The sequence below is a fragment of the Acanthopagrus latus genome, chromosome 17, assembly GCF_904848185.1.
Source record: "Acanthopagrus latus isolate v.2019 chromosome 17, fAcaLat1.1, whole genome shotgun sequence".
Lineage (NCBI taxonomy): Eukaryota > Metazoa > Chordata > Actinopteri > Spariformes > Sparidae > Acanthopagrus > Acanthopagrus latus.
Window position 1 is genome coordinate 24,043,683 of NC_051055.1, and position 14,511 is coordinate 24,058,193.

The window sequence follows — 14,511 nt, forward strand, 5'->3', positions numbered from 1 at the left end:
TGATTCTCCTCCCGCCCCCCTCTTAAAGTCGACATTCGGATTCATGAAGACGAATATGATAATTCAGCGTGGGGGCGTGCGTGACGCTAAATCTGTCCACTCATGCTCATCGCATGCACACACGCCTTTGCTGACTCCCCCGCGAGGTTACTGCGACGCTGTGCGTGTGTTTGTCCTTGATGCTGACAGAGGAGGGAGGGCTGTAAAGCCAAGATTTCTTTTTCCTTTGTTGGAATAAATATATACAATTTTGCTTCTCTTTATGCTCACCCACAACAATTAGCCTCTGTAATCATCCACATTACAACCTTTTCAAACCCGGCGTCATCTTATCCCACGATATTTTTTTTTTCCCACCTCCTTTCAGGTAAATCGGAAAAGATCCAATTTCCTGAGGTAATTGAATTCATTATCACTTTAATAACCCAGAGCAAAGGGAGTCATATAGCCACTGCTATGAGCCTGATATTAAAAATGAAAGGAAATAAGACGGATGGCTGGGTGACAAAGACGAGCAGCTGAAGGAGCTTTGACACGTGAGGTGACTCAAGGTCTATCAGAGGTGTCGAAGCTAAAAGAAGCAGTCAGAAACCGGGAAGGAAAATGAGAAATGACATTTTATGAACCCTTGCGCTGTAATCTTGACCCGCATTGGGAAAATGCGCATTTATTGTAAAACTGAGTAGATAACAAGGATGACCTTCACAGGGCTGCTTAGCGATGGATGTGTTACCAAGCTCCCATTTAAACCCTATGTTTTCCGGGGAGCCGGTGACCTCGTCCTTCACGACAAATTAAACTGCTCCACACATTTCTCTCTGATCCAAAGATGCCCATAACCCTACAATGTTTTCACAGATGATAAACCAGAATAATGCAGTACTCACGTTGGACCCAGTTGCCGCTGACTGGACTGAGGAAGTTGGGGTACAGGCCATGGGGTTTTTCAATCTTGTTTAGCAGTTTTCGGATGTTCATCACCTGCGGAGACACCAGAGAACCAAGATAACTTCATTAGGACACGTCACCGCTATGGTGTGATTCTTACTGTTTCTGGGTTGGGAAAGCATCTTACAAAGACATCAGTAAAGTAGCAGTGAGTCGTTCCGCAAGGTAGAGCTGGAAATGTGATCTATGTATTCATATCGCACCTTCTCTGTGTAGATGGGATTCGCGGAGAGCTCCGACAGGTGGACGAATTCCAGGTGAAGGGTCCCGAACTCAGCCAGGATGCTGCTCCCGGCTGAGGCCCAGCCCCAGCTCCAACTGGTGCCACTGCAACAGAGACAACATCCAGACAGGTAGACTAAGTATCGTGGATGTTACAGGTGAGCATCGACCAGAACTCCCTCAGAAGAGTTCTGTGTTGGCAGAGACATATTGGGAAGATGTGTGTCTCTTCACATTGCTGGTATAACACCGTCAACAAATAAGCAGAAGTACATTCGCATAAAGACGATCAACCAGCTCACTGACTCTCATTAGGTTTTATGTGCTTTCTTGTTATGTTCCTGCTTTCAAGTATCAAACACACAAACAGATTAATCACATTTACCACTGTTTTGTTCATCACTGACAAATGCAACAGTTACATCTTGATTACTCATTAAAACTGTTGATTCATTATTGTGTGTAGAGTCCACTAATGTCGAGTTAAAAACAAACAATCCACCGGGCTGCTGCTGTCGAGCCGAATACGAACAAGCTTGGAAAAATCTGTACAAACTTGTCTAAAATACCAGTGGTATGTAAACAGTACAGTGTTATCTGTATCTTTATCTTCAACCAGGTAAATTATCCACTGTTGTTCTTTTAAAGGTTGAAATGGAAACAGGCTGAGAAGTTATTGTTTTTTTTTTCTTATTTAATAGAAAACTATTTACAGAACAGCTTCAGAACTGAAGCTTCAAGCCGATGTTTTTTATTTTATTTGATTTTCTTTGCATTTTATGGCTTCATTCATGCAGCAGCAGAGGGAGAGGACTATTTGGGAGACACCTTTTTCATAGAACTTTCATAAAACACATTTTACTTGGATGATGCTCATATTTGTAAAGAGTGTGTTATCTGTATTGGCCCGTACTGTAGATCTTAATTTTTCAATTTAGTACGGCATAATCTGAATCTTAATCTGAACTTCAGATCCTGTAACAACATGAAGCGAATCCAGCTTCACGAGATCCTCTTGGATCAGAACCAAATAAGTTCTTTCAGTTCTTCCACTCAGAAATGAATCTCCCTGTCAGTTAAAACTCCAAACAGCATCACATCCAGAGCTGCAGCTGAACAAAGTTGTAGAAAGTGTTTGACTCTGAGTGGCTGGTCGGCCTCTTGGCCTTCTGTACCCAGACTGCACTTTATGCATCACAACAGACAGATTGGATCCTACTTTTTATTGCCTTCTTATAAGGAAATCAATAACCATCCTCTGTACGTCTCCAGAGATCTGTATATAATCCATGTTATCCAGAGTGTATTGATCTATTCGAACATTTAGCTTTTGTCATCGGTCGTTTCTGCAGTTTGGAGCGTGACTCATCCTCCTAAACTCACTGTTCTTTAACTGTAAAGCAACACCAGAGCTGAAGACAGCAGCGGATTAATAAATCAGCAACAGTTTTGATGATAGATGAATCATTTAATACTTTTTTTTTCAGGCAGAGAAGATAACATTCAATGTTTCCAGCCTCTGAAATGTGAAAATGTAGGTCTTTTCTATTGTTATGTGGCAGCAAACTGAATTTTTTTGGATAGTTTGAAGAAAAACTGGGCTGTGAGAAATTATGAGTATTTTTCAGTATTTCCTGATAATTCCCCAATAGTATAATGAATACATTTGATTCAGGTATTACAGACGTTTTAAATACTTGGAATCTTCTTAAAGATTTGCTGAATTTACTTTATATTTGCCAACTTTTGCAAAGACTTTTAGAAGACTTACTGAATTCACTTTAATCTTACTGAGGAAACTTTCAACTCTCAGATTTACTTGCCCCCCACGGACAAATAAAGTTTTTTGAATTAAATTGAATTGGACTTTAAACTGGCCCTTTAAAACTGTCATTCTTCTCAATTTGAAATGTTTAATTTCAATTTAAAATACAGAAAAAATCCCTTCAATCCCTATCAATGTTTAAAATATATTTTTAAGTTAAAACATTGTATATTTTCTAAGCATTTTTTTTCTCACTTCTCCAAAAGGACAAAAAAACACCCAAACAAACATGAACACACAGCACAAAGTGTTAAAAACAATTAAAGACAATTAGCAGAATTTTTATGCAACATTTTTTTTTACACATTTAACATCTTGTATCAACAACCTAAGAGAAATAAACTACCAAGAACACATATTGTTGATTTTTATGTGTTAATTATACACAAATCTTGCTAGATTCCTGGTAAAATAGCTACACACACACACACACACACACACACACTCACAACACGAGACGGGTGCTGGATGAAAAAATGAAAACAAACAACTCATCTGTTTGTATTCTGGCATTTTTTTCACACTTCCACTGCATGAAAGATGCTCTCATCTGACTAATTAAAACATATTGAGTCATATGAAATACATAAAGTTAATTTGACAGTTGATACTAGGTGGCATACTGTTTGCAATTACAACATTTCAGGCTAATTAGATGTGTGTGCTAAAAATAAACTAATCAGGTCTGTGAAATCAGCTCCACCACCGTCTTCCACGATGTATGTTTATTTTCAGCCGGCTGTGATTGATGTTTGTGTAAATCTTCATTAACCTCAACCCAAAAAACTCTCCGTCGCAGCCAAATTACGTGCTTTCACGGTGCGATGGCAGCTTTAAAAAAAGCTAACTAGGAACTCTGAAGATCAGAAACAAGTGACGGCCTTCGGTTTTATTTTATCGAAGCAGTGTGGGTAATATTCCGCAGATGTAATTCTCAGTAGATGTGCGGCCTCAGAGACAGTGCACTAATGTCAGGCTTGTGATTACTAGAGGCAGAATGTACTACTAGAATGACTTTACATATACTCTAATAGATGCTGGGGAAGATCAGACATCCGGTAATGAATTGAAATGAATTTGTGAGACGGAGGGAGAGAAAATGGGCGAGAGAGGTGGCTGGTGCAGGAATCAAAGAGTTCTGCAGGCTGATGAATGCATCCATTAAAAGTTTTTTTTTGGGGCTCCATCATTAGGAGCTCTGACTGGATTTGCGTCTCGTTTGTTCCTCTAAGAAGAATCAATCTGGGAATCAAAGCGGAGGTGCAGCGGTGCGTTTGGAGGGGCAGGTGTCGACGTCACAGCGCTGCCACTCGTCTATTAATCTTTTCACCCCCTTTAACAAACACAGCCTCTTCCACAGCCAGCGGAAATAGAATCAGTTCTGGAGAGGAAAAATGTCAATATGACATGTCGTGCATGATGTGTTGAGGAAATTGTGGATTTTTAACAAAACAACTGAAATAACTTTAGTTTTTGAGTCGACTAGGAACAAAAACATCAATAAAACGGTGTGACCCACTTATATATATAACTAATAATCACGACTGTTCCACTGATGTTATTAAAAATCATAATCTGTTCAATCACATTCACATGATTAGCTTTAGGAAACTTAACCTTAATTCAGATTTTTTTGTTTAGTTTCAGCTTGCGTGCATCATCACATCGACCGCCACTCCGGTCTTTAATACAGCCGTAACTTTAATACAGACTTTTCATAATTATTTCCTTGTTTGATATAACATGTATTGTTTAATTGTTAACAGACTGTTCTACTATACTACTATACCTGAGTATAATCCTGTGTTAATGAAGAAGGAAGGGGTGAACTAACAGTTTATGGATGTGCTATAGATTTGTGTTTTTACATTACTTATTAGATGCTATTCCAATGGAAGCCCTTTCTGGTGATCCATTGAGTCCGATCTGAACTGTTTTCTCTCCTGAAGTTTATAACTCGAGAACTGGTGAAAAATACATTTTGCCAGGATAGTCTTTCCATCAATTCAAATTTTGCTCATTCCAAGGTAATATACAAATACAGCACATATGAGAGAAAGACTTCTTTCACCTAGTTCCGTCTGATGTACTATACCGGAGTTAGCTTTCAGCTAAATCTCTTCGACATAACACGCACACAATAACACATAACACTAATCATACAGGAAAAGACTCTGGTTGTACACAACGGTACATCAATTACAGCAAATCAGAAAATACATCCCACACCGTCAGAGCCACAGGCTGTGCAGCAGAACTGAGCTCCCTTGTGAGAGCTCGCTGCCTGTTCACTTTCTGTTACACATTGCATATGTTCTGTTGTAAAGTGACGAGTGTGTGTGCGCGTGCGTGTGTGTGTGTGTATGCTTGTTTGTGTGGCCACACTGCAGGCAGCCTGGTTCTTCCTGGCCCATCTGTACCACAGACCCATGTTGGTGATGTAGCAGGAATTAACTGTAGAATAAGGTAATTAAATCTGCCAGCAGCTGTCCAGCTTGGCTCGTGGGTTAATTGGTAGCAGGTGGATGACAGAGGTGCCAGGAAGTTTCTTATAAGATTAGGAAAAGAGAGAGGAAGAGGCGGGTACACTGCAGGATTACCAAAATGTGAAAAAAAATAAGGACATTAAAGGGGTCTGACGATGAGATCTGTCTAAATAAGCTAAATCAAACATGGCTGGTTGAGAATAACATTTAAGATCCAGTCTCCAGTCATCCATTTGAATCGTGATCTAAAGTTTATTCCCTGTTCATGCCTTGTACTGCGCATTAATGAGGTAAAACAGAGGTAAAGTCAGGCTTCAGGCTGTGATAATTTGACCGTCACAGTCACTGATACAGTGCCGTTATCAGTATTCATCAGATTGTCAGATGTTTGATTTTTTTTTTCCCTCTGTAATGTTTTCCGACTACTAACGATTTCAGTCTCGCTATAAATGTGTTGAATCAAAAAAAAAAAATAATAAAATAAAAATCAGAGGCGGGTTTGTTATGCCCCACTCCAAACACACGGACGACTTGTGAATTCATGGTGAAATCGCTCTGAAAGTGGAAATAGCTTGAAGTTGCGTTGCATGACCGTGGCATTAACAAGATCGTGTCAATAAAGATCCTTAGATTAGAAAGGTAATGGTTTGGAACAGATTAAAAAATTAACACAACATGCAAATATTATTCAGACGGTGGCTGTTTGTGAACACAGATTAATTCTTATCCAAATGTCATCATGATTGTAAAGCTCCGCCTGCAGCTGCTCCATTGTCAATAAAGGACTGTGGAACTGTTTGTTTAGACAACTTTCTTTCCTTCAACACGACGTGTCTGCAAACACGTGCAGCCTTGATGACTGGATGACAAAATAAATCATCCAGATTTGGATTTAATTTCCTCGTTCTGGCTTCTGAACATGCGTATGTTTCTTTTAATGTGCAAACAGAGAGTGAGCTGAAAGTTAAAAATTCAGTGTTGTGTAGTAACTGGATTAGTGTATGTCCTGTTTGTGGGCTCTTGTTTTTGAATCGACCTCTCTCTGCTTGTGCCTAGAAGTGGGTGCGCTTCGATTTATTCCAGCCAGCGTTGATAACCTCTTATCTTCTTTTATCTGGGATGGAGGACAGCTGGAGGTGAAGGCTGGTGCTGAGACTCACCTCCCTAGGTTAATGACTCCTCGGGGGATTCCTGTTGGCGTGTTGAAGGCGGGCAGCAGCTTCTCTCCCAGCTCCAACACTTTATTCTTGAACACCTGGAAAGAAAAAAAAACAAGACGGCGACTTGGTTAGTTGACGCATAGAATCATTTCTGCCTCTAGGGGCGCAGAGCCAGACCTTCTGGATGAATAAACACCCGGAGTCTCAATGGATTCTGCTCATATTTGCAGCAGTTTACTGACGGGAGGAGAGGAAAAAGATTATCCTGTTAGCTTTTGGGATTAAAACGTGGATTTATGTTCACTCCTGTTTATCAACCTGACTGCAGCAGCGATCCGTGGAATGTTGCACTTTAATGTCGACCACTGTCCTGAGCTTGAGGGGAAATCTACATCAGAGACGATAAGGACAAAAGAAGGGAAAGAACTGGAGTCACCAGTGATTGCTGATGGTAGTGGGAGTTTACAGCCCATGTACAGGAAAGTAATCCAGCTGTTTGCAGGGAAAAAACATGCGAGTAATGGAAATAAATACAACAATATCACAGTTAATCTCGATCAAACAGCACCAGGCAAAAATGTATCTGGCATGACTTGGGCTCAGATGTTCATGGAGGAAGTAACATGTTAAAGATTTATTCACTTTACACTTAGTCTTGATCAACCAACTTCCTCCCTCACTCTCTGACTCTCTCCCAGTAGTTATAACATTGTACAAAATGGGTTTAAACATCGTTGGAAAGATTTGGGATATTGTAAGTAAACAACTCAACAAAAGCTCCAGTTGTTTCTCGATATTTGAACGCAGATGTGTTCAACATTGTATCGTTAAAATAATCACTGTCACAGGCCAGCACACATTTCCCCTCCTGCTTGCCCTCTGAAGCTAATTACGTGAAACATAAGGCCCCCGCTACAACACAGCTCCAGCAGGATTAAAAGCAACCTCATCGATGTAATCTAACGCAGTCCATTTAAAACCGCACTTCCTCTCCATCGCTCCCAGCCAGACTCTCTGAAGCAAGAATGAGGCTAAATTAAGGTATCATCTCAGGAGCTGGATTATCAGCCACCAGATCTACATCAGCCGGTGGGAAAGCATTTTTTAAATGAAACATAAAATGAAAAGAATAGACGATGATATTGGAATCCTGACAAAGAGAGAGACATCTGAGGGGGACAAAAAGGGATAAGGTAGCAGAGCAGAGGTGAGGGGAAAAGGGAGAGATTAAAAAAAAAAAGATACAGAAAGCCTCTGAGACGGGAGGAAGTGATTTAGAAGAGATGGACGTGGAATACGGAGGGTAAAGGGAGTCTGGACGAGGGCGAGAGAGGCACAGTCTGAGAGAGATTGTGAGTGTGGCAGCGGTGCAGAGCAGTGACTCAGCAGAAACATGGAGGAAGATGGAGAGAGACAAATTACAGTCGGACTGGTGGAATATACTCGCCTGCATTATTATTGTTTTTATCAATATATTGTAGTCTTTGTAATCTTACTGTGTATTCATTTTCTCATAGTTTTGTATCTTTCAACACACCTAATGTATGCACACATCTCATTGACTTTCCATACATTATACATGTATACAGACCGTTTCCTACCCATGAGCCTTTGCTTGAGAGCGAATCCCGTGAGATGTCACAGCTTTTCAAACAAATGTTATATCACAGACTCTCTCTTGCTGTCAAGAATGAGACTTACAAATCGGCGCCAAGTAAATAAATGATGACAAACAGGACGGAGTGAACAAGCAGACCAGTTCTTCAATTGACAACTGCATTCACCAGAAATCGCAAAATCCTTCTTTTTTTTTTTTTTTCCACTTCTCAGAAGGGCCAGTGTTCGATTGAGGTTGGTGAATAAGATATTCTCACAGAGGCTGTCTGAAGATGTTGTCTGCTGTATAGGCTGAATGCACAACCCACAAATAAGGCATTACGTTGGACGAGAGCCTGCGTTACAACAATAAACATTCAAAAACGATCAATGTCTGGTCAGACATCTTTACTTTATTATTCATCAGAAAGCCGAGCCAGTCTGGTTCAGGTCTGTGTGGGTGTGTCTCCGGGGAAAAGAAGCTAACTGCCGATACATTTCTATTGTAGACTAAATTATTTAATAAACTCACTTCTCGTCCTGTGATGTTGTTATTTTACGACTGAGAGAACGGAAACAATCCGGTTGTCTTTTCAACATTGATTCCACTTGGAAAAAGTCGTCTGTAGCCACTTTCAGGCCAAAAATGTGGAGAAATCACCTCAAGGCATTTCTGAGATATGGCGTTTACGGGATTGGGATGTCGTGAGGTCACAGCGACCTTCGACCTACAACTGCCACAATCACATCAGTTCATTCTTGAGTCCCTGTGGATGTTTCTGCCAAATCTGGAGAAATTCCCTCAAAGCGTTTGTGAGATATTGCGTTCACAACAGCTCCAAAACATAACGCCTCCAGCCACAGGTATCACCGGCACAGAGACACAAGAATCTCTCAGCTGAGTCGACCAAAATGTTTTAATCGCAGATTGAAGAAAACTTTGAACTTCTACTCTAAGTAAAAAAAAAATGTAATGTAATGTTAGACTTAACGTATCAGTCATGAGAGTACATGGCTCTGTGTTCTTTCAGAAAGGTTGTGGGCCGGGCCGAGGTGCGCATCACACTCACAGACACACACACACACACACACACACACACACACACACTCTTGTTAATTCTGGCAGAATAATTCAGAACAGGCTCTGCTGAATGTGTGTGTTTGTGTGTGTGCTGCGCTACCTCTCCAGTCCCCCGGCTCTCTGTTTTATCAAAGAGAGCACTAATGACCCCCCTGCCTGGTCCCATCGCTCCTCATCGGTCCTCTCTACCACCACCAAAGGCCCACAGACGCACACACACACACACTTTGTTAAAAACAACTGCACATACAGTACACACACTTGCTCTCATCTATGTTGCGCTTGCATCGTTTGTGAATCTCACTCTGAAACATGCTTTTCTGACATGTAATCATGCACCGTAAATACACACACACACACACACACACACGACCACACATTACGAAACACTCGGGCAAGAAGCAGGGGCAGCAGATTATACTGCAGTCGTTTATTCTTGTTTGCTTGTTTATAAATTACTTGATTAATTATCGTAAAACCCCTTTGGCTGGCATCTGCTCAGTGATTTAGCGTACGCAGCACACGGGCGAAATTAAAGGCCGTGTTCATAAATCTGTCTTCACTGACACACTGCTGGTTGCTGGTGCCACACTGAGAGCCTCCACCAGCACGTGAGATTCATCACTGAAGTGCTACTGAAATTGCACTTTGTGCGTTTGCGCCGCCTCCCCATCCATCCCATGCTGCAAAGCTATCAACGTGTTCCAAGAGTGGTTATGTTCGTGATTTTTAAACTTCTCTCCGCCTGTCTGATGAGACGGCAGAATGGCGGAACTCAGCGGAGCCCGACATTGATCCGATGTGACAGCCGACAGGTCCTTTCTTCCCTTTCAGCTGGAGTTCCCGGTAGGATGGCGGACGGGAGGCTGGACACAAATGGCTTTTCTATCAGATCTTAACCGCTGAAGACACGCATCAGGCATGCAGTCATCTCTCCCACAGCAAACATGGTCAGAGCCCAGCGAGAGAGAGCGACTCGGAGGCAACATTTCGAGGTCTGCCACTTCTGTTTACCGGTAAAACCTCTCAGTCCTCGCCTCGGGGAGAAAGGGACACAAGAAAATGGGCCTTTGCACTCTTCTATACCAGCTGCTGTGTGTGTGAGAGGTCTTAGCTCGAGTTCCTCAGACCATCACGTTGTGAGGGAAGAAAGAAATTAGGAAATAAAATGCAGTGTTTGAGCATTTTGAGGAGCACGTTGACCTTCTGTAATATTCAGTTTTTTTTTCTTGCCAACAATTCCTAGAAAAGATAGAAAGCAAAAAATGAGTTTGTCTCTTTCTCAACATGTCACTACTTCCCTGTCCTGTCTGTTGCTCACAGCTCTGTGTGCCTGGTGGTGACTACTGAACACACGCATCTTCAGAAAGAGGTAACAAAGATGTATATTCTTTTTTAATTTTTTTTTTTTTTAAAGGCTTAATGAGGACTGTTCACTGTGGTTTTTAGGGTGAAGGTTGTCAGATTTCTATACTATAAACAATAGCTGCACAGGATCAGCCTCCAGCTGTTTCCAATCAGTGTGTTTCACCATAATACATATTGAAAGCAGAAACGCCAACGCACCGCCAAACGTTTCTCAAACAGGCATAAATGGAACATTTACTGGGAACCAGCAGCTGATTTGGCGCTCTGGTGATTATTTACAGCAGCGGGATGGTGAATGTGGGACTGAAAGAAAATAAACCAACCAGGTTGACGATAATGAAAGACGTCTCCCAGTGTGACTCGAGTGTGACTCATTCTTTTTATTTAATTTTGGACAACAATAAAAGGTCTACGGTACGGAGGGATAAGATGTATCAGGCTTCGAGATGACACATGTTCATTCTGATTAATTCATCGCAGCTTCTGTTGACAGTGAGAAAAATACACTGATTAATCACAGCGTGTCAGTGTCTTAATCCTACAGAGGTTTTATTTGACTCCTCTTCAGAATTTCCTGGCTTGACAAACAACCTTCTCACTTAGTTTGTCTCACCTGTTTCTTCTTCTTCACAATCAAGACACATTCTCGAGCTCAATCAGACAGGTGACGGGCACGCTGAATATGTAACGCCGCTACACACTAGACTAATTGCGCGTCTGGCTGCCGTGTTTTAGCGTCCAGCCCGAGAGCTTCATCAGTAGCACAAATCCCTCGCTCACACAGTGTCGCTTTTTAATGCAAGAACAAAGCCCCGTCTCTCCGCTGCCTGCCCATCACCTCCTCTTTATTCGCATTACTGAGATGTAGGAGACAAAGCGGGCAGAAAGCCTGACTGGCTGACGATGAGAAATAGAAAGTAAGCAGCGGTGCCATGGAAAAACATATCTGCAGTTTGAAGGCAAATTTCAGCTCGGCTTCAAAGGCCGGCTTGTGGTTTTCCTTCATTCTGTCCTCTGGTTGGGAGAATAAAGCAGAATGGATGCATAATGTTGTCTGGTTACCGGTCCAGCACAGACACAGCTCACAGTCAACCGATTGCCTCTCATAGAAGTCACATCGGGTTCCTGTGCACCAGAAATTGAAAGTGAGAAAAAATAAATAAATAAACTTGGTGGGTGACATTTTGAGAATCTTCTGATGTCGCCTGGAAGAGAAAAAAAAGTTTTCCTCAGACCACAGATAAATAATTCCTGTTTGGCAGCTTATGAACGCAGATCTGCAAACTAAACTCCTCTGCCTCCATCACTATCTCACACCAACACGTGAGTCTGCGATAATTCTCTCATTATCTTTTCTGTTTGTCCTGAATGTCAGAGGACAGCTTTTACTCCTGATCAAAAACAGAATCTATCAAGCAGCTAAATGGCAGCAGATTCTGTCCGTCCACACGGGGAAAAACACTGACATGTCAGTCATCGGCTCAGAACGCCTGCGACATCATTGATCACTTGTGGATGAGCCAGACAAAAAGACAGAAATGATTGACGCAGGTGTTCTTTCCTGGCGTCATTGATATTTGTGCCATCGTTCCGTGGACTAAAGGTCACATCTGCAGCTCTTTATATGCCGCGTTGCTTGATTGTCGGGCGGCAATTAACAATTGTTTTCACTGCTAATCAATGTGCCAGCTATCATCTGGATTCATCGTTTGTGCTGTAAAATGTCAGGAGAAGGTGAAGAAAAATGACAATCACACCATCGTTAAGATGACATCTCCACACGTTTAGCCCAACAAACAGCCTCCAAACCCAAAGATATTCAGTTCACTATCACATCAGACAAAGAAAACAGATCGGTCTTAAGGGGCAGTGCGTAGTTTGAGAAGATTTTAATATTTGCAACATTAAAGAAACTTTTTTTTTTCCAATAACTGAATAAACAAGCTGTTCTCAGAGGAGAATAATGTCCCCACAACAGTGTTTGAAGCTAGAAAGGTGGCAGGGTCCGCCACATGTAAACACGGTAACACAGTAAACTGAGAGACAGAAAAGTCTGTTTGTTGGAGCTGACCGGCCAAACACTGAATGTTGTGCTTCTTCTGGCTCTATTCTACACCTCTAATGATGTTGATATGATCAATAACTCAGACTGAAAAGACTGTTTGCAAACTCCCAACAAGGAATAAAAGTTCGAGTTTCCTCCTAAGTTAAACCGTACGCCTGTGGGGTTCTGTCTGCAGTCTGCTGCATGTGGGTGGAAGAGCCGGAGTGCTTTTGTGCATTGTTGTTTTAACAAAATATTACCTCAGTGGTTTAAAAATGTGCGTCCACAATCACGCACATTCACATCCCAACTAGGTTCAGCGGCTGCTGCCGGCTGAGTGATATCTGAAGTTTAAATCCGCAGAGGCTGTAATACAGTAAGACGCTCGGCGCGAAGGAACTGAAACAAGAAGTCGATTCTTTATAAGCAGCGGCTGCACTTGGTTGTTGTTTCTCTTCGTGTGGCACTGATCATTATTAAGGATCCTTTTTCTTTTTCTCTGTGTCTTCAAGGGCCTGACGAGGGAACATGGAGCATCACTCAAACAGAAACAGGTATCTCAGACACAGGGTGTAGTTGTCGCTGATTGAAAGGAATATTACAAGTTCTCCGCTTCAGTCATCTTCCCCCAATATTTCTATCCTCTCAGCTGGATCTGACATGACTGACAGGAGGAGACCTTTTCTTGAACATTGATTTCGTTCTTCATTTCACAAGCTGCTGGTGCCAGCTGACTGTGAAGCAGGAGAGTCCGCAGGTCGCAGCACCTACGCTCCACAAATAAGGTTCAACAGGTCTGAATCTCGCTGTTGTTGCCTTTGAGAAACGCTTTACCCCGCTCTGAACATTCAGCTACAGATGGCGGCTGTATTGAGCAGCATTAGTGTTGTGTAAGATTCATATTAAATATTCAAGGTTAGCAAAAAAGCTTGTGGTGTCTGTTGTACTAAGACTTTGCAAAGTCCACCAATTGCTATTTTTAAAGAAACTACATTTTATTCCATCCTTGCCATTGATGTCTTTGAATATCTTAATTACTGTATTTTTGCTCCTGCGACACATGTTTCAGCGTCTCAATCGGCAAACATGGCAGAGTCACATAGATGTGTCGAACACTGTCTGCTAATGCGCAGCACGCAGTCCCACAAAAACGAAAAGTACTCTGCATAATTTATGCAGCATCGCATCGCCCGAGAGCGAGTAGGCGAACACGCTAAAGCAGATCCAATAAATTAGACATGAGGACTCCTCGCATAACAAACGCCGTGGTAAAATGGAGGCACCCACCAAAGCCCAAATTGGAAAACAAACAAGTGGCGGCTGCTCAATCAGGCTCCCGCTGGAAAAGGAGCCGCTCTAAATTAGTCCACATTACAGCTATATTGTTAAGCAATGTTCATCAGCTTAAATGTTCCTCCTCTCAAGTACATGAGCCGCCCACCTACTCTCCACCCCTCCCTTTGACCCACTAAACCGGGCTTATACAAATCATTTCACAGTTTGCTGACTGCCGCTACTGTATAATACAGCAGTCACACTTGCTGTTATTTCTCTCGATTCAATGATGCAATTACTGTGCATATGTACTCTCTGCCTTCTGCCTTAGCTCTTGACGTTACCCAGAGCCTAATTACGATGAGTATGAAAGCACACCATTATATCTGCCCTGTGTGTGTGTGTGTGTGTGAATGGCAGGAAGAGAGGAAAGTAAAAAACAAAACAAAACGTTTCCTGCTGCAGAGGATTATGGATCCTGTGAAGATGTGCCTGACTGACTGTTG

At 42.0% G+C, this 14,511-nt stretch overlaps 1 protein-coding gene and 1 long non-coding RNA gene across 20 annotated transcripts in view; one reads left to right on the forward strand and one right to left on the reverse strand.

The window, feature by feature from the left end:
- Window positions 1–13,715, forward strand: part of LOC119005997 — a 131,509-nt gene extending 117,794 nt beyond the window's left edge. For 3 of the 8 annotated variants that reach the window (XR_005070641.1, XR_005070637.1, XR_005070644.1), the window contains 5 exons: window positions 1,165–1,301; window positions 10,153–10,334; window positions 10,642–10,690; window positions 13,243–13,284; window positions 13,380–13,715. This is a non-coding gene — a long non-coding RNA (uncharacterized LOC119005997). Of the gene's footprint in view, window positions 1–1,164; window positions 1,329–6,611; window positions 6,769–10,152; window positions 10,335–10,641; window positions 10,691–13,242; window positions 13,285–13,379 lie in introns of all 8 variants that reach the window. The other 5 variants (XR_005070638.1, XR_005070639.1, XR_005070643.1 and 2 more) reach the window with 5 other exon arrangements.
- The window catches only part of LOC119005994 (mannosyl-oligosaccharide 1,2-alpha-mannosidase IC), a 209,432-nt gene that overhangs the window by 14,220 nt on the left and 180,701 nt on the right, over window positions 1–14,511 (reverse strand). For 11 of the 12 annotated variants that reach the window (XM_037074254.1, XM_037074250.1, XM_037074259.1 and 8 more), the window contains 3 exons: window positions 6,642–6,736; window positions 1,152–1,278; window positions 888–981 (listed from right to left, as the gene is read on the reverse strand). In XM_037074254.1, coding sequence (XP_036930149.1) covers window positions 888–981; window positions 1,152–1,278; window positions 6,642–6,736 — 316 coding nt within the window. The remainder of the gene's footprint in view (window positions 1–887; window positions 982–1,151; window positions 1,279–6,641; window positions 6,737–14,511) is intronic. The other variant, XM_037074256.1, reaches the window with a different exon arrangement.